The sequence below is a fragment of the Lathyrus oleraceus genome, chromosome 7, assembly GCF_024323335.1.
Source record: "Lathyrus oleraceus cultivar Zhongwan6 chromosome 7, CAAS_Psat_ZW6_1.0, whole genome shotgun sequence".
In the NCBI taxonomy this organism is placed as follows: Eukaryota; Viridiplantae; Streptophyta; class Magnoliopsida; order Fabales; family Fabaceae; genus Lathyrus; species Lathyrus oleraceus.
In genome coordinates this window covers 244,538,828-244,559,829 of record NC_066585.1, presented here as the reverse complement: position 1 = coordinate 244,559,829, position 21,002 = coordinate 244,538,828, and the positions used below count along the sequence as shown (strand labels likewise).

Here is a 21,002-nt window from a genome sequence, read left to right as displayed (position 1 = left end):
GGACAATGTTATCACCCAAAATTATCACCAAATTATCATCCAAAATTATAACCAAAGTTATTATCCAAAAATATAACTCGACAGAGTTCCCAAGGAACACTATAACAACTCTAAATTCTCAAAAATATTCTACCGACAGTTGTTGCACATAAAGATAACTCTTATAGACTCAATCGACAACTCTAACAACTCTACGGGAACTCCAACAAAATTGAAAATAATTTAAGTTGGTTAAATAATCCAATTATTTCTCTCGAACTCAGAACTCCAAAAGCATATTATACTAATAATATTAATTCAATATTGTTACTATTATTATTATTATTGTTATTAATATTATATTAATAAAATATATTATGCTAATGAGTATATTATATTAATAAAACACATTATACTAATGAAAACAAGCAACAACTTGTATATGCCGCAAACAGCCACCACCATGTTTACGAGAGCTACAGTATATAATGAAACAAGTTATCGCCATAGTAATTGAACAAATCTTCTGAAACATGATATATATTAATCGAACCAGGTCATTGTATATATAATTGAAACATATTATATAGTAACGATACGGCACCATATATTGATAAAAGTGGCAATATAATGTATATAAGCGATGTATATAAATATATATAATAAAGCTATAGTACAATTTCAATATCAAATTATAGACATCAATTCACACAAAATTAACACAAATAAAATCAGTAAAACATCAATCTCTCCTAAAAACATAGAATTTATCAACATCACCATCCTTATTGGAGGTTAAAGAAACCTCTCTATCATTCCATGATTTAGTACCCATATATGAATAGTTCCTCTCCCCTTACCTTGATTTTCTAACAAAAATGACACCAACGTCTAAGAAATTCTTCTCTCAAATCCTAACTCTCCCTCTTTGCCTCTTTTGCTCCGCCTCTCCAAAAATACTTACTGATTCTTTTAGGTTCTTCCAAATCCTATTTTATTCCAAAAACCTATTTCCTTCTAATTAGGTTTTTCCCTTCTTATCCTACATATTTTCCTTAATTCCAACTTTGCCCTCAATTTTTCTACATATTTTATTTTCTTATTATTTTATTAATAAATCTAATATTCCTTATTTTTCTATCACCCATGTTATTTTTAATTATTCCCCTCATAATCTATTTTTTTTAATTCAAATAAAAATATTATATATTCTAATAATCAGTTAAAACTCCCATTAATTTCTAAAAAGTATGAAAAACTCTCACTCTCTCTATACATCTATTTCAAGGATACTTACCCCCACAATCACACAATAATTAATTTAAAATATCAATTAATCAAATAAAATTTTAAATAATTCAAATTAGTTAATTAATTGAATTCAGGGTGTTACGACTCTCCTTCATTTAAGAAATTTTCGTCCTAAAAAATTACCTGCCGAAAATAGAGTCGGATACGACTCTCTCATCTGCTCTTCACGCTCCCAAGTCATGCTCCCACCACCCGGTCCTCCCTAAACTACCTTTACCAAGACAATCTCTTTATCCCGCAATTTCTTCACTTCTCGATCCTCTATCTGCATGGGTGATGCCTCCACAGTCAAGTTATCTCTCACTTGCACATCATCCACTTGGATCACATGAGACGGATCCGAAATTTATCTCCTCAACTGAGACACATGAAACACATCATGAAGATTAGCAAGTAACGGCGATAAAGCAAACTGATAGGCCACCTCTCCTATCCTCTGTAAAATCGGGTACGGACCAACAAAACACGGTGTGAGCTTTCGAGACTTCAAAGCTCGACCAACATCCGTTACCGGCGTAACTCTCAAAAAAATGTGATCTCCCTCCTGGAACTCAAGTGCTTTTTTTCTCTTGTCATGGTAACTTTTCTAACGACTCTGCGATGCTTTCATCTTTTCTTGGATCATCTTAATCTTTTCGGTCGTCTAATGAACAATCTCAGGTCCGAGCACATCACTCTCGCCTGACTCATACCAACACAAAGCAGTCCTACACCTTTTACCATACAATGCCTCGTATGGTGCCATTCTAATACTGGAATGATAACTATTGTTGTAGATAAACTCAATCAACGACAAGTAGTTATCCCAAGCACCTCCTTGTTCTAGCACACAAGCCCTCAACAAATCGTCCAACGACTGGATAGTCCTCTCTGTTTAACCGTCTGTTTGTGGATGATAAGCAGAACTCAACCTCAACTTAGTACCCAAAGCTGTCAGCAAACTCTCCCAGAACCTCAATGTGAATCTCGGATCTCTATCAGACACAATACTTCAATGAATACCATGCAGTTTCACAATCTCATTAATATACAACTCGGCCAGCTTCTGCAAAGAATAATTCATCCTCATTGGTATAAAATAAGCCGATTTTGTCAATCTATCAATAATCACCCAAATTGAATCGCATCCCTTCGAAGTTTTCGGCAGACCTGTCACAAAATCCATGGAAATGTTATCCCATTTCCACTCTGGAATATTCAACGGTTGCATCAGGCCCAACGATTTCTGATGTTCAATCTTCGACTTCTGAAAAATCAAACAAGCATACACAAACTCATCTACTTCCTTCTTCATTCCTGGCCACCAAAACAATTTCTTCAAGTCTTGATACATTTTTGTGGCACCAGGATGAATACTCAACCCACTTCTGTGATCCTCCTCAAGAATGCTCTTCTTAATTTTTGGCACATCTGGAACACACACCCTATCTCTAAACCTCATCACATCATTCTCATCAACCCGAAAATCACCCCCGTTACCTTGGTTGATTAACGTGAGACGATCTACCAAACCCAAATCAGATTTCTGGCTTCCTTTGATTTCTTTGAGAATACCACTAGTCAGCTTCAGCATACTCAATTTCACATTGTTATGAGTCTCTTCACACACTAGACTCATATCTCTGAATTGTTCAATCAGTTCTAACTCTCGAACCATAAGCATTGACATATGTAAGGACTTCCTACTCAACGCATCAACTATAACATTAGCCTTACCCGGATGGTAACTCAATTCAAAATCATAATCCTTCAGAAGTTCAAGCCATCTCCTCTGCCTCATATTCAATTCTTTCTTATCAAACAGATACTTCAGGCTCTTGTGATCACTCAACACTTCGAACCTAGATCCATAAAGATAATGCCTTCAAATCTTCAAAACAAAAACCACAGCTGCCAACTCTAAGTCATGCGTAGGATAATTCCTTTCATGAACCTTCAGTTGTCTGGAAGCATAAGCAACGACCTGGCTATTTTGCATCAGTACACCACCAAGACCCATCTTTGACGCATCACAATATACTACAAAAGACTCATTCGGATTAAGCGAGATCAATACTGGAGCACTCGTAAATTTCTTCTTGAGTTCTACAAAACTCTTTTCACACGCAACATCCCACACATAAGCTTGACTCTTTCAAGTCAATTGAGTCAAAGGCATTTCTATCTTTGAAAATCGTTCTATAAACCTACGGTAACAACCAACCAAGCCAAGGAAACTTCGAATCTCAGTAGCAGACTTCGGAGTCTCCCACTACAACACATCATCAACTTTCGACGGATCAATAGCAATTCCTCCACTAGAAATCACATGTCCAAGGAAACTCACTTCTTTTAACCAGAATTCACACTTGGACAACTTGGCATAAAGCTTATTGTCCCTCAACACCTGTAATACAATGTTTAGATGATCCGGATGTTCTTCCTCTGACTTAGAATATATCAAGATATCATCGATGAATACGACCACAAATTGATCCAGATAAGGATGGAAAATCCTATTCATATACTCCATGAACACACCTGGCGCATTAGACACTCCAAGCGACATTACTGTATACTCATAACGACCATACCTTGTCCTGAATGCAGTCTTCGGAATATCGTCTGGTTTCACACGAATCTGATGATAACCTGACCTTAAATCTATCTTGTTGAACATACAAGCACCCACAATTGATCCATCAGATCATCAATTCTCGGAAGAGGATACCTATTTTTGATAGTAACTTTATTTAATTGTATGTAGTCAACACACAACCTCATATTGTCGTCCTTTTTCTTAACTAACAACACTGGCGCACCCCATGGAGAAACACTTGGTCGAACAAAATTCTTCTCAAGCAACTCTTCTAATTGTTTCTTCAATTCACCAAATTCTGAAGCTGACATCCTATACGGAGCCATTGACACAGGATTAGTACCAGGTACCACATCAATGGAAAACTAAATCTCACGCTCTGGTGGCAAGTCACTAATATCATTTGGAAATACATCTGGTAAATTGCACACAATAGGCAGATCAACACTTGCAGCCTTATTGTCGACTTGCAATGATGAAAACATTGCAAACATATGAGCCTCATCTTCTAAGAGTTCTTCTACTTGCTTAGCAAATAAAAACATCAACTCTCCACAATCACCAAACTCTGGGAACCTCATGGTTTTGCTGTAGCAGTTGATATGAACATAGTTGAACTCTAACCAATTCATTCCAAGAATAATATTGATTTGATGCAAAGGTAGACAAACCAAGTCCATCACAAAATTCTTACCATAAATGGTGAAAGGAAAACTCGAACAGACCAATGCAGTAGTCACCGAACCATTAGTCGGGGTATCGATAACCATACTCCCAACCAAAGGAGATAATTTTAAACCCAACCCCATAACACACTCAAGAGAAATAAACGAATGAGTAACACCAGTATCAATAATAGTAGTTAACTTAACGTTCTTAATGAAATAAGTACCTTTGATCAAGTTATCTGTCTTGGGAACCTCTGAACCACTCAAGGTAAACACTCTACCATTAATCTGGGCAACAGTAGCGACCGTCTTCTTTGGCTTCTGACATTGTGTACTGATATGACCCTGTTCACCATAATTATAACAAGTCGGACCATCATTCTTGCACTCTGCAACACGGTGACCCGTTTTTCCACAATTGTAACATCTCAGAACCTTATTGTTACATTCATTAGCACGGTGGCCCAACCCGCCACTCTTGAAGCACTTGACAGAAGCGGGATCCCCTTCCCCACTTGTCTTCTTCCCATCTGAAGCCTTCTGCTTCCCTTTGTCAACTGGAGTTACATAAGGCTTCCCTCTAAATTTTCCATTCCCTTTCTTCTCACTAATACTCTTATAGTAAGCAGACCGGCTTCTACTATCCTCATCATAGATTCTACTCTTATTCACCAGTTCAACATACCTACGAATTTGTTGGTATCCAATACCTTGTTTGATCTTTGGTCTCAGCCCATTCTCAAACTTGAGACATTTAGAAGTCTCAGCATCAACATGGTTGTAATGGGGACAAAACTTCACTAGCGCCTCAAACTTCGCAGCATACTCTGCCACAGTCATGTTCCCTTGCTTTAGCTCAAGGAACTCTATCTCCTTTTTGCCACGAACGTCCTCGGGGAAATACTTCTCCAAGAAATATTTTCTGAACACAACCCAAGTTATCTCTGTACCAATAGCTTCCAATATCTGACGCGTGTTATCCCATCAATCCTTAGCTTCCCCTGACAACATATGAGTACCAAATTGTACCTTTTGAGCCTATGTGCAAGCCATCACTCGGAAGATCTTCTCAGTTACTTTGGGCCATTCCTGTGCACCCTCTGGGTCATGGCTACCCTTGAAAGTTGGTGGATTGTTCCTCTGAAATTTTCCCAAAGCGCGAAACTCATCAGGAGCTCCTCCTGCTCCCCATTCTGGTTGTCCTGTGTAGTTTGAGCGATCACCTGAGCAAGGGATTCCAATGCTTCAGGAATAGCATGATCGTTTCTCCCAGCCTTTTTGCAAACCATCAAACAACATTAGAAGAAACAATGCATTTATAGTGTACACACACTCATCTACTAACAGGGAACTGATATCATATAAAATCTTGGTCGGATGGACCGACCTGCTCTGATACCACTAATGTAACACCCTTCTATACCCCAAAATAATAATCTGACATTTTAATTAGAAAACATAACCGCAAGGGTGTCACACACATAAAAACACATAACCTGCTCTGTAACACGCGCTATCACAGAAATAAATTTCAATGCACATATTTATACCTGGGATGTTACACGACATCCAACACATCTGATTTGGACTTGGAATATTATACGACATCCAACACATCTGAATTGGGTCAAGTACTTATATAATAAGGCATTCAGTACCTGTCCTCGCATACTCACCCAAAAATTTACGGTATCATCGCAGCGGGATCACTAATAAACATACAATAATAGTATTGTAACTCAAGACATTAAGTCTCATGAATTTTAAAGTAATGGCATAATTAAAAGAGTATGGCAACCAACTCAAAACAACTTAAAATCTCAACAGCACAAAAGTTTGTGACGTTGACAACAACGATAACAAAAAAATCAAATCAAGCGTTTATCCCAACCCGATGTTACATGATCAGAGCAAGGAACCACTAAATAAAAGCGATAAACTACGGAAGTCACTTCAAGAGCTATCCTTCCACTTACTTCAGTCAAAGCTACTCCTGAGTATCTACACGACGCCCACACTTCAATAATTAGCAGTAGAAACAAAGATTAACTAACAACATCACACACTAATTATAATAATCATCAGCATATTAAGTATTCTCATCCACACGCCATAATACCAAAAATAATCACCCAATGCAACACAATGCAAATGTACTCGACGACTGACTTAACATGAATGTGGTACCAAATTATGAACACTCGAATCCATTTTACTCCATGATCCCCACCATTGGATCGATTCCCTCTTGCCACCAGAGCATACCTTAATTGCTATCATCACCATAGGTAACGCTTCATTAATTCCTCACTAGAATTAGCTACTCGCACTTGATCCCCATCATGAGATCAAGGCTCGCCAAAACTGGACTGAAGTCCGTACACCATGACGCATGAACTTCAACTGCATGCAATGTCACAAATTATCCCAAAATTTTGGCCAAAGTTATCACCCAAAATTATCACCAAATTATCATCCAAAGTTATAACCAAAGTTATTATCCAAAAATATAACTCGACAGAGTTCCCAAGGAACACTAAAACAACTCTAAATTCTCAAAAATATTCTATCGACAACTGTTTCACATAAAGATAACTCTTATAGACTCAATCGACAACTCTAACAACTCTACGAGAACTCCAACAAGATTTAAAATAATTTAAGTTGACTAAATAATCCAATTATTTCTCTCGAACTCAGAACTCCAAAAGCATATTATACTAATAATATTAATTCAATATTGTTACTATTATTATTATTATTGTTATTAATATTATATTAATAAAATATGTTATGCTAATGAACATATTATATTAATAAAACATATTATACTGATGAAAAGGTATGTATGCCAGTAACATGAAAACAAGCAACAATTTGTATATGCCGCAAACAGCCACCGCGATGTTTACGAGAGCTACAGTATATAATGAAACAAGTTATCACCATAGTAATTGAACAAATCTTCTGAAACATAATATATATTAATCAAACCAGGTCATTGTATATATAAATGACACATATTATATAGTAACGATACGACGCCATATATTGATAAAAGTGACAATATAATGTATATAAGCGATGTATATAAACATATATAATAAAGCTACGGTACGATTTCAATATCAAATTATAGACATCAATTCACACAAAATTAACACAAATAAAATCAGTAAAACATCAATCTCTCCTAAAAACATAGAATTTATCAACATCACCATCCTTATTGGACGTTAAGGGAACCTCTCTTATCATTCCATGATTTAATATCCATATATGAATAGTTCGTCCCCCCTTACCTTGATTTTCCAACAAAAACGACAGCAACTTCTAAGAAATTCTTCTCTCAAATCTTAACTCTCCCTCTTTGCCTCTTTTGCTCCGCATCTTCAAAAATACGTACTGACTCTTTTAGGTTCTTCCAAATCCTATTTTATTCCAAAAACCTATTTCCTTCTAATTAGGTTTTTCCCTTCTTATCCTACATATTTTCCTTAATTCCAACCTTGCCCTCAATTTTTCTACATATTTTATTTTCTTATTATTTTATTAATAAATCTAATATTCCTTATTTTTCTATCACCCATGTTATTTTTAATTATTCACTTTATAATCTTTTTTTTAATTCAAATAAAAATACTATATATTCTAATAATTAGTTAAAACTCCCATTAATTTCTAAAAAGTATGAAAAACTCTTACTCTCTCTATACATCTATTTCAAGGATACTTACCCTCACAATCACACAATAATTAATTTAAAATATCAATTAATCAAATAAAAATCTAAATAATTCAAATTAGTTAATTAATTGAATTCGGGGTGTTACAGAAATGACCTGATTTATGCATGATAATGATTTATGCCATGTTTAAGCCAGATGCTCATATAGAGGGCGGTGAAAATTTTGGGCTAGGATAATGGTCATACAAACATGATTCTACGACACCTATTTAAAGCTCAATGGACATTGTAATTCCTATGGATTATATTTGAAACATGGAGAGAGCTCGTGCTCGTGTAGCTGCCTCTGCCCCAATATACTGCGTATTTGCACCAACTGCCCTAGTCACAAGTTAGAGTGGTCTCGTCATCTGAGTATTTCAACTGGCTTGTCCTAGTGTCTTGAAACTGTATTCCCCCGAGTAAGCATCTTGGGAGTGATTGACTTCTCTGGCTCTTGGGGTAGCATGCCCCTAATATGAGCCTTAAAGTAATATTGCCCATATTCGGTTGATTCAAAGAGATTTGAAGAATCTCAATGTGGTTGCCCCAAATTGATTGAGTCTTGAAGAGATCTAAGTTATGGGGTATCAGGGACTTGCTCGACCTTCCCAATATGTAAGCTTCCTTGATGTCAAATGACTGCTCATATGTAAAATGCTTATTTTGAAAATGATAATTGTAATGTCATGATCATGCAAGTTTTGAAAACTCAAGTGTGTTCACTAAGATTATGACATCTAGTGAACGAATCACTGATTATAATGTCATATCAGCATCAATACAGATGACAAGCAAATCTTTAGAAGTCAGCTTAACGCGATCTTACCATAGTATGATTTTGAAATAGACCCTGCTTCAATTAGGTCTTTTGAGGGTTGTAGTGTGGCCTGGTTCACTGTTTCAGAAAGAAAGGATATGAGGCTCAAAACCTATTCTAACCACCCATTCTTTGTGATGTTCTTCAGTCCTACATTCAATTAGCTTAAAACTAGCGTTCATCTTTCAGAAAAGGATTTTGGATAATATTAGAGATGGTTAAGGAACCCAATGAGAGTTTGGAGCGATAGCCACTCGCCTTCTGATTTTTGTTTGTAGTCACAAGGATTTACTCTTGCTGAGGATCTCGATATTGATCCTCCGAATCTTTTGTCTTTGTCTCTCTTTGTTTTGCCTGGGCTGATCCTTTGGGTTTGCAGCCCACCGAGATGCCCTAATTTTTGCCTAAGTCAATCTTGTTTTCAAGTTCTTGACTTTGCGGGCTTTTTATTTGCTTTTGATTTATTTTTTATTTCATCTTTTCTTTTGTACTGGAGCAAATCCTGTGATACTCTGCTTTCTTGATTTATTGCACAGTTTGTGACTATCTCACTCCTTTTTATGGGTAAGGGTAACCATTCTAACTTTGTGATTCCATCCTCTTGAGAGGGATATGATTTGATTGATCACTTGATGAGATATTCTTCTTCTGAAATTTGAATGCAAGTCTAAACTAATTGAAGGTTACCCTGCCCCTGGTTTAACATGGGGGTTTTATGTGTAAAGAAAGAAACTCCTACTTCAAGGCCCAAAGGGGTTGACTAGGGATTAACTTCCTTATATCTCCGGTGTATAGGGATTGAACAATGCCTTACATCATAAGCATAGTCTTATTCAAAAGCATATAGGCAATAATCTTGTGCATTTTAATTTGCATCATTCTCTTTTGATTTTATTTGAACAACAATTTGATACTGATAAATAAAATATGAGTGACCACGAACGGGTTTAAGCAAAACATGGATATTTATTTCATTATTATTATTATTCAAAAACAAAAAAAATCACAATGAATAGTACATTGACATACAAGAAAATATTACAAATGAAAAGATTTAAAAGCAACATGATCCCTGACATAATTGGCCTCATTATTCTTCTGCAGATACAACCTCAGTTCTTGAGCATTCTTCATAAATGACCGCCCTCACCCTCCTCAATCTTGACATTGGGCCCTTCATCAGAGAAGGCTAGATCTTTTGATCAATAAGTTCTTGTACTCTGGCCTTGAACAAACTGCAATCCTCGGTCGAGTGTCCTACATATCCGACATGGAACGCACAAGAGACCTTAGGATTATACTTTACACCATATGGATAAACAACAAGTGGTATTTCTTTTGGCACAATTGCCCCTTGCTGAACAAGATAAGGTAACAACTAAGCATATGTCATAGGGATTTGATGAGGACGCTTTCTATCAAAATGTCTGGTCTACCTTTGCCATTGATGGTCACGTGGCACAATTTGTTGACTTTTCAGAGTTTGACCTGAGGAGGCTGCTAATACTGGGACGTAACACCAGGTGGAAATGAGTAACATGACATAGGCATCAAAGGTACCTGCAATGGAGGATGAATAGGAGGAATAACCATTGGTCGAAACGTTTGGGCAGAATGCACTAAGCTAGGATTGATTGTCTAATTAGAAGTTTGACCATAATGAACTCCAAATGGGGTATAGGGGGCCACAATATAGGTGTACTAAGGTACAACAGCAGTAGAAGATGATGCCATGGGATAGGACAACAACATTCCAGGGTGGTATCCTTGATTCGAATACTGCATAACAGGATGGACTGCAGGTGGATGAACTTGCACACGAATCGGATGAACCTTGTATTTAAACCTCTTCACCACAGGCGCTTCAGCAATCACATGTGTAAAGCTCAACAACTTCTGATTGATGAGCTCTTGAACTTTGGTCTTGAGAACATGACAAGCTTCTGCAGAGTGCCTTACATATCCATGATGGTATCCACACATGGCATGAGGGTCATGCTTATGGTGGTAGGGAAACTTAGCAGGCTCGATTTGTTTAGGCACAATTGCGCCAACGTTAACCAGTATAGGTAGCAGTTGTGCATACCTCATATGAATTGGATCATTGCGAGGACGTATCCCTTCCTGATCTTTGTTTCCTTTGTTGATTTGCTTATGCCTCAGTTTTTGGTTGCTTTGAGTAGGCCCTGATGTGGTAGTAAGCCCTGCTCTTGAGAAAGAAGTGGCAGAATGCCTGCATCCGCCTTCTATTTGTTATCTTTATTCAGACTATCTCCAACCTGTTCATCAATCACAACCTGATTTGGGAAGTCTGTTGTTATACTATCCAAGAATATCCCCAAAACCATGTCAACTCTATCAATGTTCCTAGTCTCTTCCATGGTCCTTGGGTGACTGGTGTAGGCGAATCATTGTCTTTCTGACGGAGGAATGAATATGATTGGTTTTCTGGTTAACATGCATGAAATGCAAATGATTGAATGCATATGTTAGGGAAGGAATGCGAATAATTATGCAGCATCCATAGATTCAAAGCCTTGATAGTATAGTAACCCAAGATCCAAGCTTCAATCATATGTACAGCAATGCAATAACATAGCTTAACAACACCAATAATCCAGATAATCTGTATATACTTCCTGATGCAGGATCAAAAGTTCAACGTCCATGAGAATAAGGTATGTAGAGTTTATGGTTTCCTGCAAAAAATCCCATATCCCCCTCACAGGTATGGACTATGCTCCAAGGTGGTCCCTAGAAGGTCTCCCAAAGTCATCGACTCGAAATGAAAATACCCTGTCGTGGTGAATTCTTACAGAACAAAAGTACTTCCAAGTGAATCTAGTATGGGTGTGGGTCTCGTGACAACCCAACGCACAAAACGCAGGTGTACACGACTATCCACTAATCTATCATGTGTGTATACTAAGCTCGGGTATAGAGCTTCACTCATGTAGTATCAACCCCTAACCCAATAGAGAGTACATATAGATATCCATAATGTAAAGAAAATGAATATAATTATAAAGCGAATAAAGCAAAAAGATAAACACCGTAAGCAAGCTAAGAAAGCAATCAAAACTAGGCTCAACTTCTTTTAGCGACTAGGGAGTATCCCAAGTAACAAAAATCCCCAACAGAGTCGCCAGCTGAAGCTAGCGGAAATATACTCGAACGTATCGCACGCTCGAACATAGAATAGAGTAGCCATCAAACTTTATTTATTCTCTAAGGAAAGGGAAAACATCGATAAAACCCAAGGTTAAGAGATATGCTGGGTAAGGAAGTCGGTTATGCAAAGGGAAGGTATTAGCACCCCTTACATCCATGGTAGTCCATGGGAATTGTTTTGATTATTCTTGCTCGAATAGGTGTTATATTTAAAGATTACTCGCAAAAGAATGGGGGAAGGAAAGAAATAAAGTTCTCGATGAGGATTGGGACCCTCATGCCTACGTATCCTCATAGTGCAATGAGGAATTCAGAGCTTCGTAGTTCAAAGAACTAGTGGTGGGAGGTGAAAAGGATTGTGATCAAGGTATGGTCTGATCCAAAGGATTATATTTTGAACTCCAACAAGGGTGAAAACATGAACCCAAGAGTAAGGTGGATCTTACTAGTACGTGGGCTAGCATGGCTGCCTCTATGGGGTAATTCCAAAAATACGAAGAAAAAAGTGTTTGGGCACAGTCCCAAATATCTCTTGGTTCACAAGGTGACGCAAGATAGAGCGTAAAGAGGTAGTGTATTTGGCTCAAAGATAACTTGTATATCACATTGAGTGAATGAAGGTAGAATATGAGTGTCATGGAAATGAATGGAATGAAGTGGCCAAAGTCACATAATTGAATATTTGGTAATAGTGACTGAAGAGGTATTGTTTGAAACCGAAAGGTGAAAGTGTATTGGAATCCATAGGAGAAATGAGATTTGTACCATAGAGGGAAACAACGTTAAACGACACGTGGAACAACAGGGTTTCCACTATCTGATATTTAGCCAAAAAAGAATGAATTAAATGTCTGGGTACAAGCCAAACAACTCTAGGGACAAATGCGGACTTTTCGCTAGGCGTCCTAAAAGGGTATGTATGGATATTCCAAGGAAAATTTATTTAAATGTCAAAGAAATAGTATGTCACTAGGTGAACGATTTAATGATCGAAGGTAGATAATGGATCATGAAAGATTTAGATGGTTCCCTAAGGCAGAAGGAGGAATAATTAGAAGTATGCTCGCCAAGGATTCGCATCCTCGTTCCTACGTATTCTCATTATGCGATGAGAAATTCAGAGCAATCGTAGTTCGTGGAACCACGAGAATATATATATATATATATATATATATAGATAGGTAGATAGATAGATAGATAGATAGATAGATAGATAGATAGATAGATAGGTAGGTAGATAGATAGATAGGTAGATAGATAGATAGATAGATAGATAGATAGATAGATAGATAGATAGATAGATAGATAGATAGATAGATAGATAGATAGATAGAGAGAGAGAGAGAGAGAGAGAGAGAGAGAGAGAGAGAGAGAGATACAGTGATGAAAAGTGTGACTTGTACCAACAGAACGGTATCAAGGGAACCCACAAATGGATGGAACTTGGAATCAAAGAGTAAACAGGCATTTACCAGTATGTGGTCTAGTATGATTATCGCTATAGGGTAAAGCCAAAAACAAAGTCTCAATTAAGTGTTTGGGTGCCAACCAAACAACTCTTGATTCACAAGATGGACTGCCTTTATATCGTCCTAAAAGGGTATATGCGGGGTCCAAGAGAAAGTATTATTGTGTACAAGGAATAATATACCACTGAATGGGGAACAAACAGTTCGAGATCAAAGAAGAATAGTATCTTGAATCCAAGGAGATATAGACTCTGAATCAAGGAGAAAGGTAGGTGTTTACTAGTACGTGGGCTAGCATGGTTGTCGCTATAGGGTAAAGCCAAAAACAAAGACTGGATTAAATGTTTGGGTGTCAACCAAATAACTCTAAATTGATGAGGTAGATTGCCGTTATATCGTCCTAAAAGGATGTACAAGGAGTCCAAGGAGAAGTATATTTGATCTCAAAAAGATGGACTTTATTGAATGAATGAAGAATGATTGATTGATAAATATGGTAGAAATAAATAAGGTAGCTCACGAAGAATCTAAATTCTCTGGCCTATGCCTCCTTATAGTGCAATAAGGAAATAAGAGCTTTCGTAGTTCAGCCTACTAGGGCTGAAAGCAAGGTGATTAAGGAGGCAAGAGGAGATGATAGATTGATTGGGAGAGTAGAATAGACTTGATAGTTACTTGATAAGAATTACACTGAAGTCTATGAGTAAAGGTGGATATGATAAGCAATTAGCCAAACATCCCGCACCCAAAGATATCCAGAATGAGTGTAGGAAAGCTCTAGTCTCATTCCTTCTTTACTACTTAAGGCGCGTGGCGTGTAATTATCATCCTGACTTTCAAGTTACTAGAGGATAATCTTTGTTGTTGTTTGTTGCAATGATAAGGACCTTATTAATGGTGTGATTCGAATTGCACTAAAGTCTATGAATGAAGGTGAATACAATGAGCAATTGGGTCAAGCGTCCCGTACCCAAAGATATTCAAAATGGGTGTAGGAATTCTCCAGTCCCATTCCTTCTCCATTTCTTAAGGCTCGTATCATACAACTTGAATTATGATTGATAAGTTATTGATGTGGTCCTTGCTTATTTCATCGTTTTGTTGAGAGAGAGACATGTCAATCATATGATTTAACTTGTGCTAAAGTCTATGAATAGAGTTGAATATGATGAACACTGGGTCATTCATCCCATACCCAAAAATGGGGATAGGAATTATCCAGTCTCATTCCTTCTCTATTGCTTAAGGCTCGTCCCGCACACTTCTAGCTTTGATTTGACAATCTCTTGAAGATGCCACCTTTAATGTGCCTTGTATTATCCGCTGCTTGGTATGCCTGAGGATGTCTTGATTGAAGATCTGACTTGAGGCTTCAAATTCCACAACTTACGGAAAAAGTCTTATTAAGTGACCAAGAGTCTTTTGGTCACTCAATTTAGACTGTGGTATTATACAATATCAAAGGACTTAACTGATCAAATTTACTTTTGATCAATTTGAATCGTGGGTTAAGATTTAGTTTGAAAACTGAGTTAGAACCTAATCTAATGGTTAGAATTAATTAAACTAGTCTAAGGGATCATGTTATAGTTAGTCAAGACTTGATTAAAAACTCCATGTCAAAAAGTTCCTAAGGGAACATGCAATTAAATGGTCAAAATGACAAAATAACCTCTAAGGGGTAAAATGGTCAATTCACAAAAATATCCAATCATGAACGTAATTTATTTCTAATTAAAGTCTAATTAGAACCTACAAATTGATTAAATACTAAAATCAATTTTAACATAATGTTCAAGAATTAACTAAAATCTAATTATTTTCTAATCTAATTAAAACTATATCAAAAACCAATTAGAAAATTATACAAAAAATATAATAAAGTCCTAAATTCTAATTAAACTCTAAATCCTAATTAAGCCTAATTAAAATGCTAAAAAAAATTACCAAAAATATCAACATAAAATAAAATGTAATTAAAATGGTAATTAGAAAGTTGGGCCAATGGGGGTGCATGCCCTGAATATATAGTGCAAAATTCAGCAATAGGGGTTATGAGCCCAACAAAATAAGCTAAATACCAAAAAGTGTAGTTGGATTCAGCAAGTATGTTGCTAAGCAATGCAGGGGTGTGGAAAACAAACTATTAGGCTTAATGGTTAAGCCCAACAGAATTTGCAAAGGAAAGTGCAAAAATTCAGCAAACTCATTTTGTCTTCTCTACACATTAACTTCCAATTTTCATGTCAAACAAGAACCACCATCGGAGCTCCGGCACCACCACGCCGGAGGCGGAGGAGTTGTCCGGAATCAAGAAAAGGCACCATTTTCCCACTCCTCTCAACCTCTTCTATCCTAATCTCTCATCTATTCTAACTAGAATTTAATAAATTTTGGGAATTAAGCCATTAAAGTCAAGAACCCTAAGCACAAAATCTTAATTTAAATGGAGATGGAGGAGAATTAAACCACCAAACCTTGGGGTTTTGATTCTCCAATACATAAGCTACATTGTGGTATCAAAAATTCAGCAAACAAGCAAAGATGAAAATTCACCGACCTGCAAGATGGAGGATTGTCTTGGAACTTGTTGAAATTTGAAGGTGATGATGAAGAAGATAAAACCAGAGGTATGCTACTTGGACTCTTTAATCTTCTACTTCTACTATGAGCTCCTCCTCTTCAAGAATCAACTCTTAAAATTCTGAATTAAATTGTTGTTGTTGATGTTGATTATATGAATGTAGGGATGATTATTGAAGGCAAGAGGTTTAGCGCAATTGATAACAAACTTCAATGTGAAGCTTGCTTCAATGGTGATTTGAGTTATGGTGTAGGGAGAGGAATTGGAGAAGATGAAGTGAGAGGAGAAAAATTGAATTTATAATGAGTAATTTGAGAGAATTTTGATTTTTTGGTCATCCTCCTTGATTTGATGAGAGTTATGAGTTTATATAGTTTATAGGTTTGGATCAAATGGAGGTTCGGAGTTAGTTTTGATGTGGCTTGGAATTAGTTAAATTAGGCTAGGAGTTAGTTAAAATGGTTTGGAATTAGTTTGAAGAGGTTTGGAGTTAGTTTGATGTGGCAGGGTAATCGATTACCCAAACATGGTAATCGATTACCATCATGAAAAAAAAAAGGGTTTTTGCTTGTTTTTGATGCTTGGGCTCATGTGTGAGGCATAATGGCCTAGCTTTATTTGAATGAATGAATGAAATGGAATTAATTGGTCATGGAATGACTTGATCAAATGGACAGCAAACTTGTATCAATGGAACTATAAATCAAAGCATGAATGAATCTTATCATTTTAATAAAACCATGAAAGTAATGGATGAACTGGGAATGAAATAAGACTCAGATCAAATGGATCATGAGGTTAATGAAACATGAATGAAAACATGCCTTGAACCAATCACATAACATCATGCATTAGGGTTTACTAGGTCAAAGTTCAAAGTTATGTATCAATCCAAAATCATGAGCCAGGTGAGAAGCCAACTCCAGTGGTGTATCAATGCCATGAACCACAACCAGGGTTTTCACTACCTTAATGCAAACCATAGGATGTATAAACCTAAAAGCCAAGGACTAGGTTTTTGATGAACCGTATATCATAAATTCGAACCAGCAAGCACCTGAATACCAACTATCCCTGATTAGGGTTTCAAACAAAGCCCAAAGCTCCACAAGAAACACCTCAAACCATGGACCCACAATTAGGGTTCATAAGTCAGGTTAATTACACAAAAGGTAAAAGACAAAGTCAAGAATTAGGGTTGGGATGTACAAATGAATGTCAAGATGTAGGCCACAAGAGTCATGGTCCTAAAGAATCCATAAATTAGGGTTTCTCTCCATATGATGAGCAATACCATAATCCTCAAGCCAAACCCCTGATATTCATTAGCCATAAACCCTGAATTTATGATGCCTGTTAGAAAGTGTTAATCATGAATGAATGGTGAATATAAATGAGTCTCAAATCATAAGTCAGATGAGAAGCGAAAAGAGAGGGAAAATTTTGGGGTACAACAGTGAGGAAATAAATGGAGGAAAGTAACCATGATATGGTGAATATGCTTACACAACAAATTGGTATTGTGTTTAATCCTCTAATCTAAAACACAAATCATATTTATTAACAATTGGTGCATCAAATGGGTCAAATTGTCGATTTCTTTGGTGCTTCCCAGGCGCCTGTTCAACCAATCCCTCAAATCCAAGATGTTGGGGAAATTCAAAACCCAGGAGTTACAAACAATTATGGTTTTCCTATTCAAATGAAACAACAGGTTGTGCCTCAACCGGTCGAACAACTTATACCTAAGGTAGTCGAACGTGACTTAGGTCAAAATGTCCCAGAAGTAGTGTTGGTTAATAGGAACCAAGATGCAGATCAAGTAGTTAGGAATATCCAACAATATAATTTTAGGGGGAAAATAACTTAGCTAATATGGTTGAGCAAATCCTAGTCCAAATGGTCTTAATGTCGGCCTTCATAGGCCCAATTTCGTCTCTGCATTATCTGAGTATGTATTGCAAATCGAACTCCATGTGGGTTGGAAGATCCCAAAATTTCCTAAATTTGCAGGTGACACTAGTGAGTCTACTATCGAACACATTGCTCGATACGAGATCGAGGTAGGTGATTGGCCAATAATGAGAATTTAAAGATGAAATATTTCCCTAATTCTATGATAAAAACTTCTTTGACATTGTTCACCGCCCTCCCTTCTTCACATGGGCGACAAGGCTTTCCTTTTCTTCGCCACCCTAAAAACGCAGGAGAGGTTTGAATAAACTAAAGAATGTGAGGAGGCCTCCTCGAGGATAAAAACCTTCCTCACATCTCCGCCCATCCTCGTCCAAGAGTAACATAAGGTGAAGTGACCCATCCATTTCGTAAGCAATGTGCTCAAAGGCGTCGAAGCACGCTAAAAATATCGAGAAGCTAATTTTGGTATTTAATATTTCTATGAGATAGCTTTGGCCCTATTTCCATGGTCATAAAGTGCTCGTAAAAATAAACTATCATGTCCAACACATTATCAAGAAACCAGACTTGGCGGGAAGAATGATATCTTGGGTGGTGCAACTTTAAGAGTACGACATCCAATATGTCCCAAGAAGAACCATCAAGTCTCAAACTCTAGCAGAATTTATCTTGCTAGTGGACGAGGAGGCTCCGTTGGAGTGGACACTATCGAAGGATCTGTAGGCATATTGATTGAACATGCACTGAAGTCTGAATTCAAAGTTAGCAATAACTAAGGTTAATATAAAGCTCTTATCATCAGCATGGTTAAATCACACCACTCTCCACTTAACTACCATAGAAACCCCATTTACCATGGTATATGGTATGAATGTAATGCTTTCTTACGAGATCGATGCACCTTCGTGGCATCATTCTCAGTTCAACCAGTAGGTGAATGGTTCGGAGCTAAAGCGTGTTGGTGACTTGGTCGATGATGTGAGATACATCACCCATATCCAGGAGTTCTCCGCCAAGAAAAGGAAGGTTATAAGATACAACTCCAAGATAATGCCAAGAGACATGCAGAAGGGTGATTTAGGGATGAGACAAGTTGTTCCGCTTGCACAGTAGGGAAAATTGCAGCCCAACTAGGAAGGACCATAGTTCATATTCCAAAAGCTACCACATGGGCCATACAAGCTACAAGAATTAGATAGGAGACTTATCTCCAAGACTTAGAACTTTTTATGTTGTAATGAATTTTTAGAGCGAGCACATTGCTCACCTGTGTACAAAATTTTAAATATTTATGTCCAATGAAAATGTTTTGGTTTTTATTGTGATGCATGTTAGACTTCCACAGGAAGATCCTTGCAGCCTCTCGAATATGTTAAACTTCCACACGAGAATCCGTACCGGATCTTCAGATAATACGAATATGCTAGATTTCCACAAGAAGATCATTACCACCTCTCTGTGCAATACGAATATGATGGACTTTCACTTGAAGATTAGTGTCGCCTTTCCAGGCTATAAGAACATGTTGGAATTACATAGGAATATCCTTGCTTCCCTTAAAGAACAATGACCATGATGTTTATGAGGGATCACCTTATTTACACGCCTCGCTTGACGAACTTAGAGTATTATGAGATAGGCTTATCCAACACCTCGCTTTAGGGACTTGGTTTCGCCTCAGTCAAGGTCTAACATAGAGTATCGCCTGAGGGACGCGACTGAAGTATGACCCGAGAGACTTAACTCATAAGTATTTCCTAAGGGCTTGGACCTAAGTCTCACCCGGGAGACTCAACGCCTCTCCTGAGGGAATTAGAAGTCTAATCAGACAGACTCAACATATAACCTCACCTGAGGGACTTGATGTTGCCTCATATAAGGTCCAACATAACTCTCGCCCGAGGGATGCGACCAAAGAAACTTAACTCATAAGTATTGCAAGAGGGCTTGGACTCAACTCTCGCTTGAGATACTCAAGTGCCTTTCCCGAGGGACTTAAAAATCTAATCACTAAGGCTCAACATATAACCTCGTTTGAGGAACTTGGTTTCGCCTCAGTCAAGTTCTAACATAAAGTCTCACTAGTGGGATGCAACCAAAATCTGACTCGATAAGCTTAACTCATAAGTCCTGCTTGATGGCTTGGACCCAAGTCTCGCTCGAGATACTCAAATGTCTCGTATGAGGTACTTAGAAGTATCATCAAACTAGATCAACATATAACCTCACCCGAGGGAATTAGAAGTTTCATTAGACAGGCTTAACATATAACCTCTCCAGAGGGACTTGGTGTCTCCTCAGTCAAGATCTAACATAAAGTCTCTCCCGAGGGGCACGACCAAAATTTGTCCCAAGAGACTTAACTTATAAATTCTTGTATGAGGGCTTGGACCCAAGTCTTGCCCGAGAGACTCAAGCGCCTCTCCTGGGGGAATTAGAAGTCTCATCGGAAAGGCACTACGTATAACCTCACCCAACGGACTAAGAATTTCATCAGACTAATACCCCACAACACTTTGTCATTTTAAGCATTATGTCCTTAATCAAAGCCCTTGTGCTTGAGGGACTCTCTAGCAATATATTTGTAAAAGGCCTATTAAGTACGGGGGGTCGTAAACCTTCGATTATGGGAGACTCTCATTTTTTGCCCGTAATTAGGGATTACCTCGCCCTGAGCTCTCCCTACTCTCCCAATCATGGTAAACATGGGAAATGACGTTCCTTTGTTAGAGATAAGTCAATGTCAACGAGCTAGTCCATGTTTTCCTAAGAAATAGG

The 21,002-nt window shown here is 37.5% G+C and overlaps 1 protein-coding gene across 1 annotated transcript; it reads right to left on the bottom strand.

Annotated features, from left to right (window-relative positions):
• Nucleotides 1–4,233: 4,233 nt before the first annotated feature.
• LOC127103225 (uncharacterized) lies at nt 4,234–5,376 on the bottom strand. Its single transcript, XM_051040492.1, has one exon. It carries the CDS (start codon nt 5,374–5,376, stop codon nt 4,234–4,236), a length of 1,143 nt encoding a protein of 380 aa, XP_050896449.1.
• Between the last annotated feature and the right edge of the window lie 15,626 nt (nt 5,377–21,002).

Excerpts from the sequence above, each read along its gene's own strand:
- LOC127103225 (XM_051040492.1), bottom strand. The coding sequence starts at position 5,376 with ATGACTGTGGCAGAGTATGCTGCGAAGTTTGAGGCGCTAGTGAAGTTT.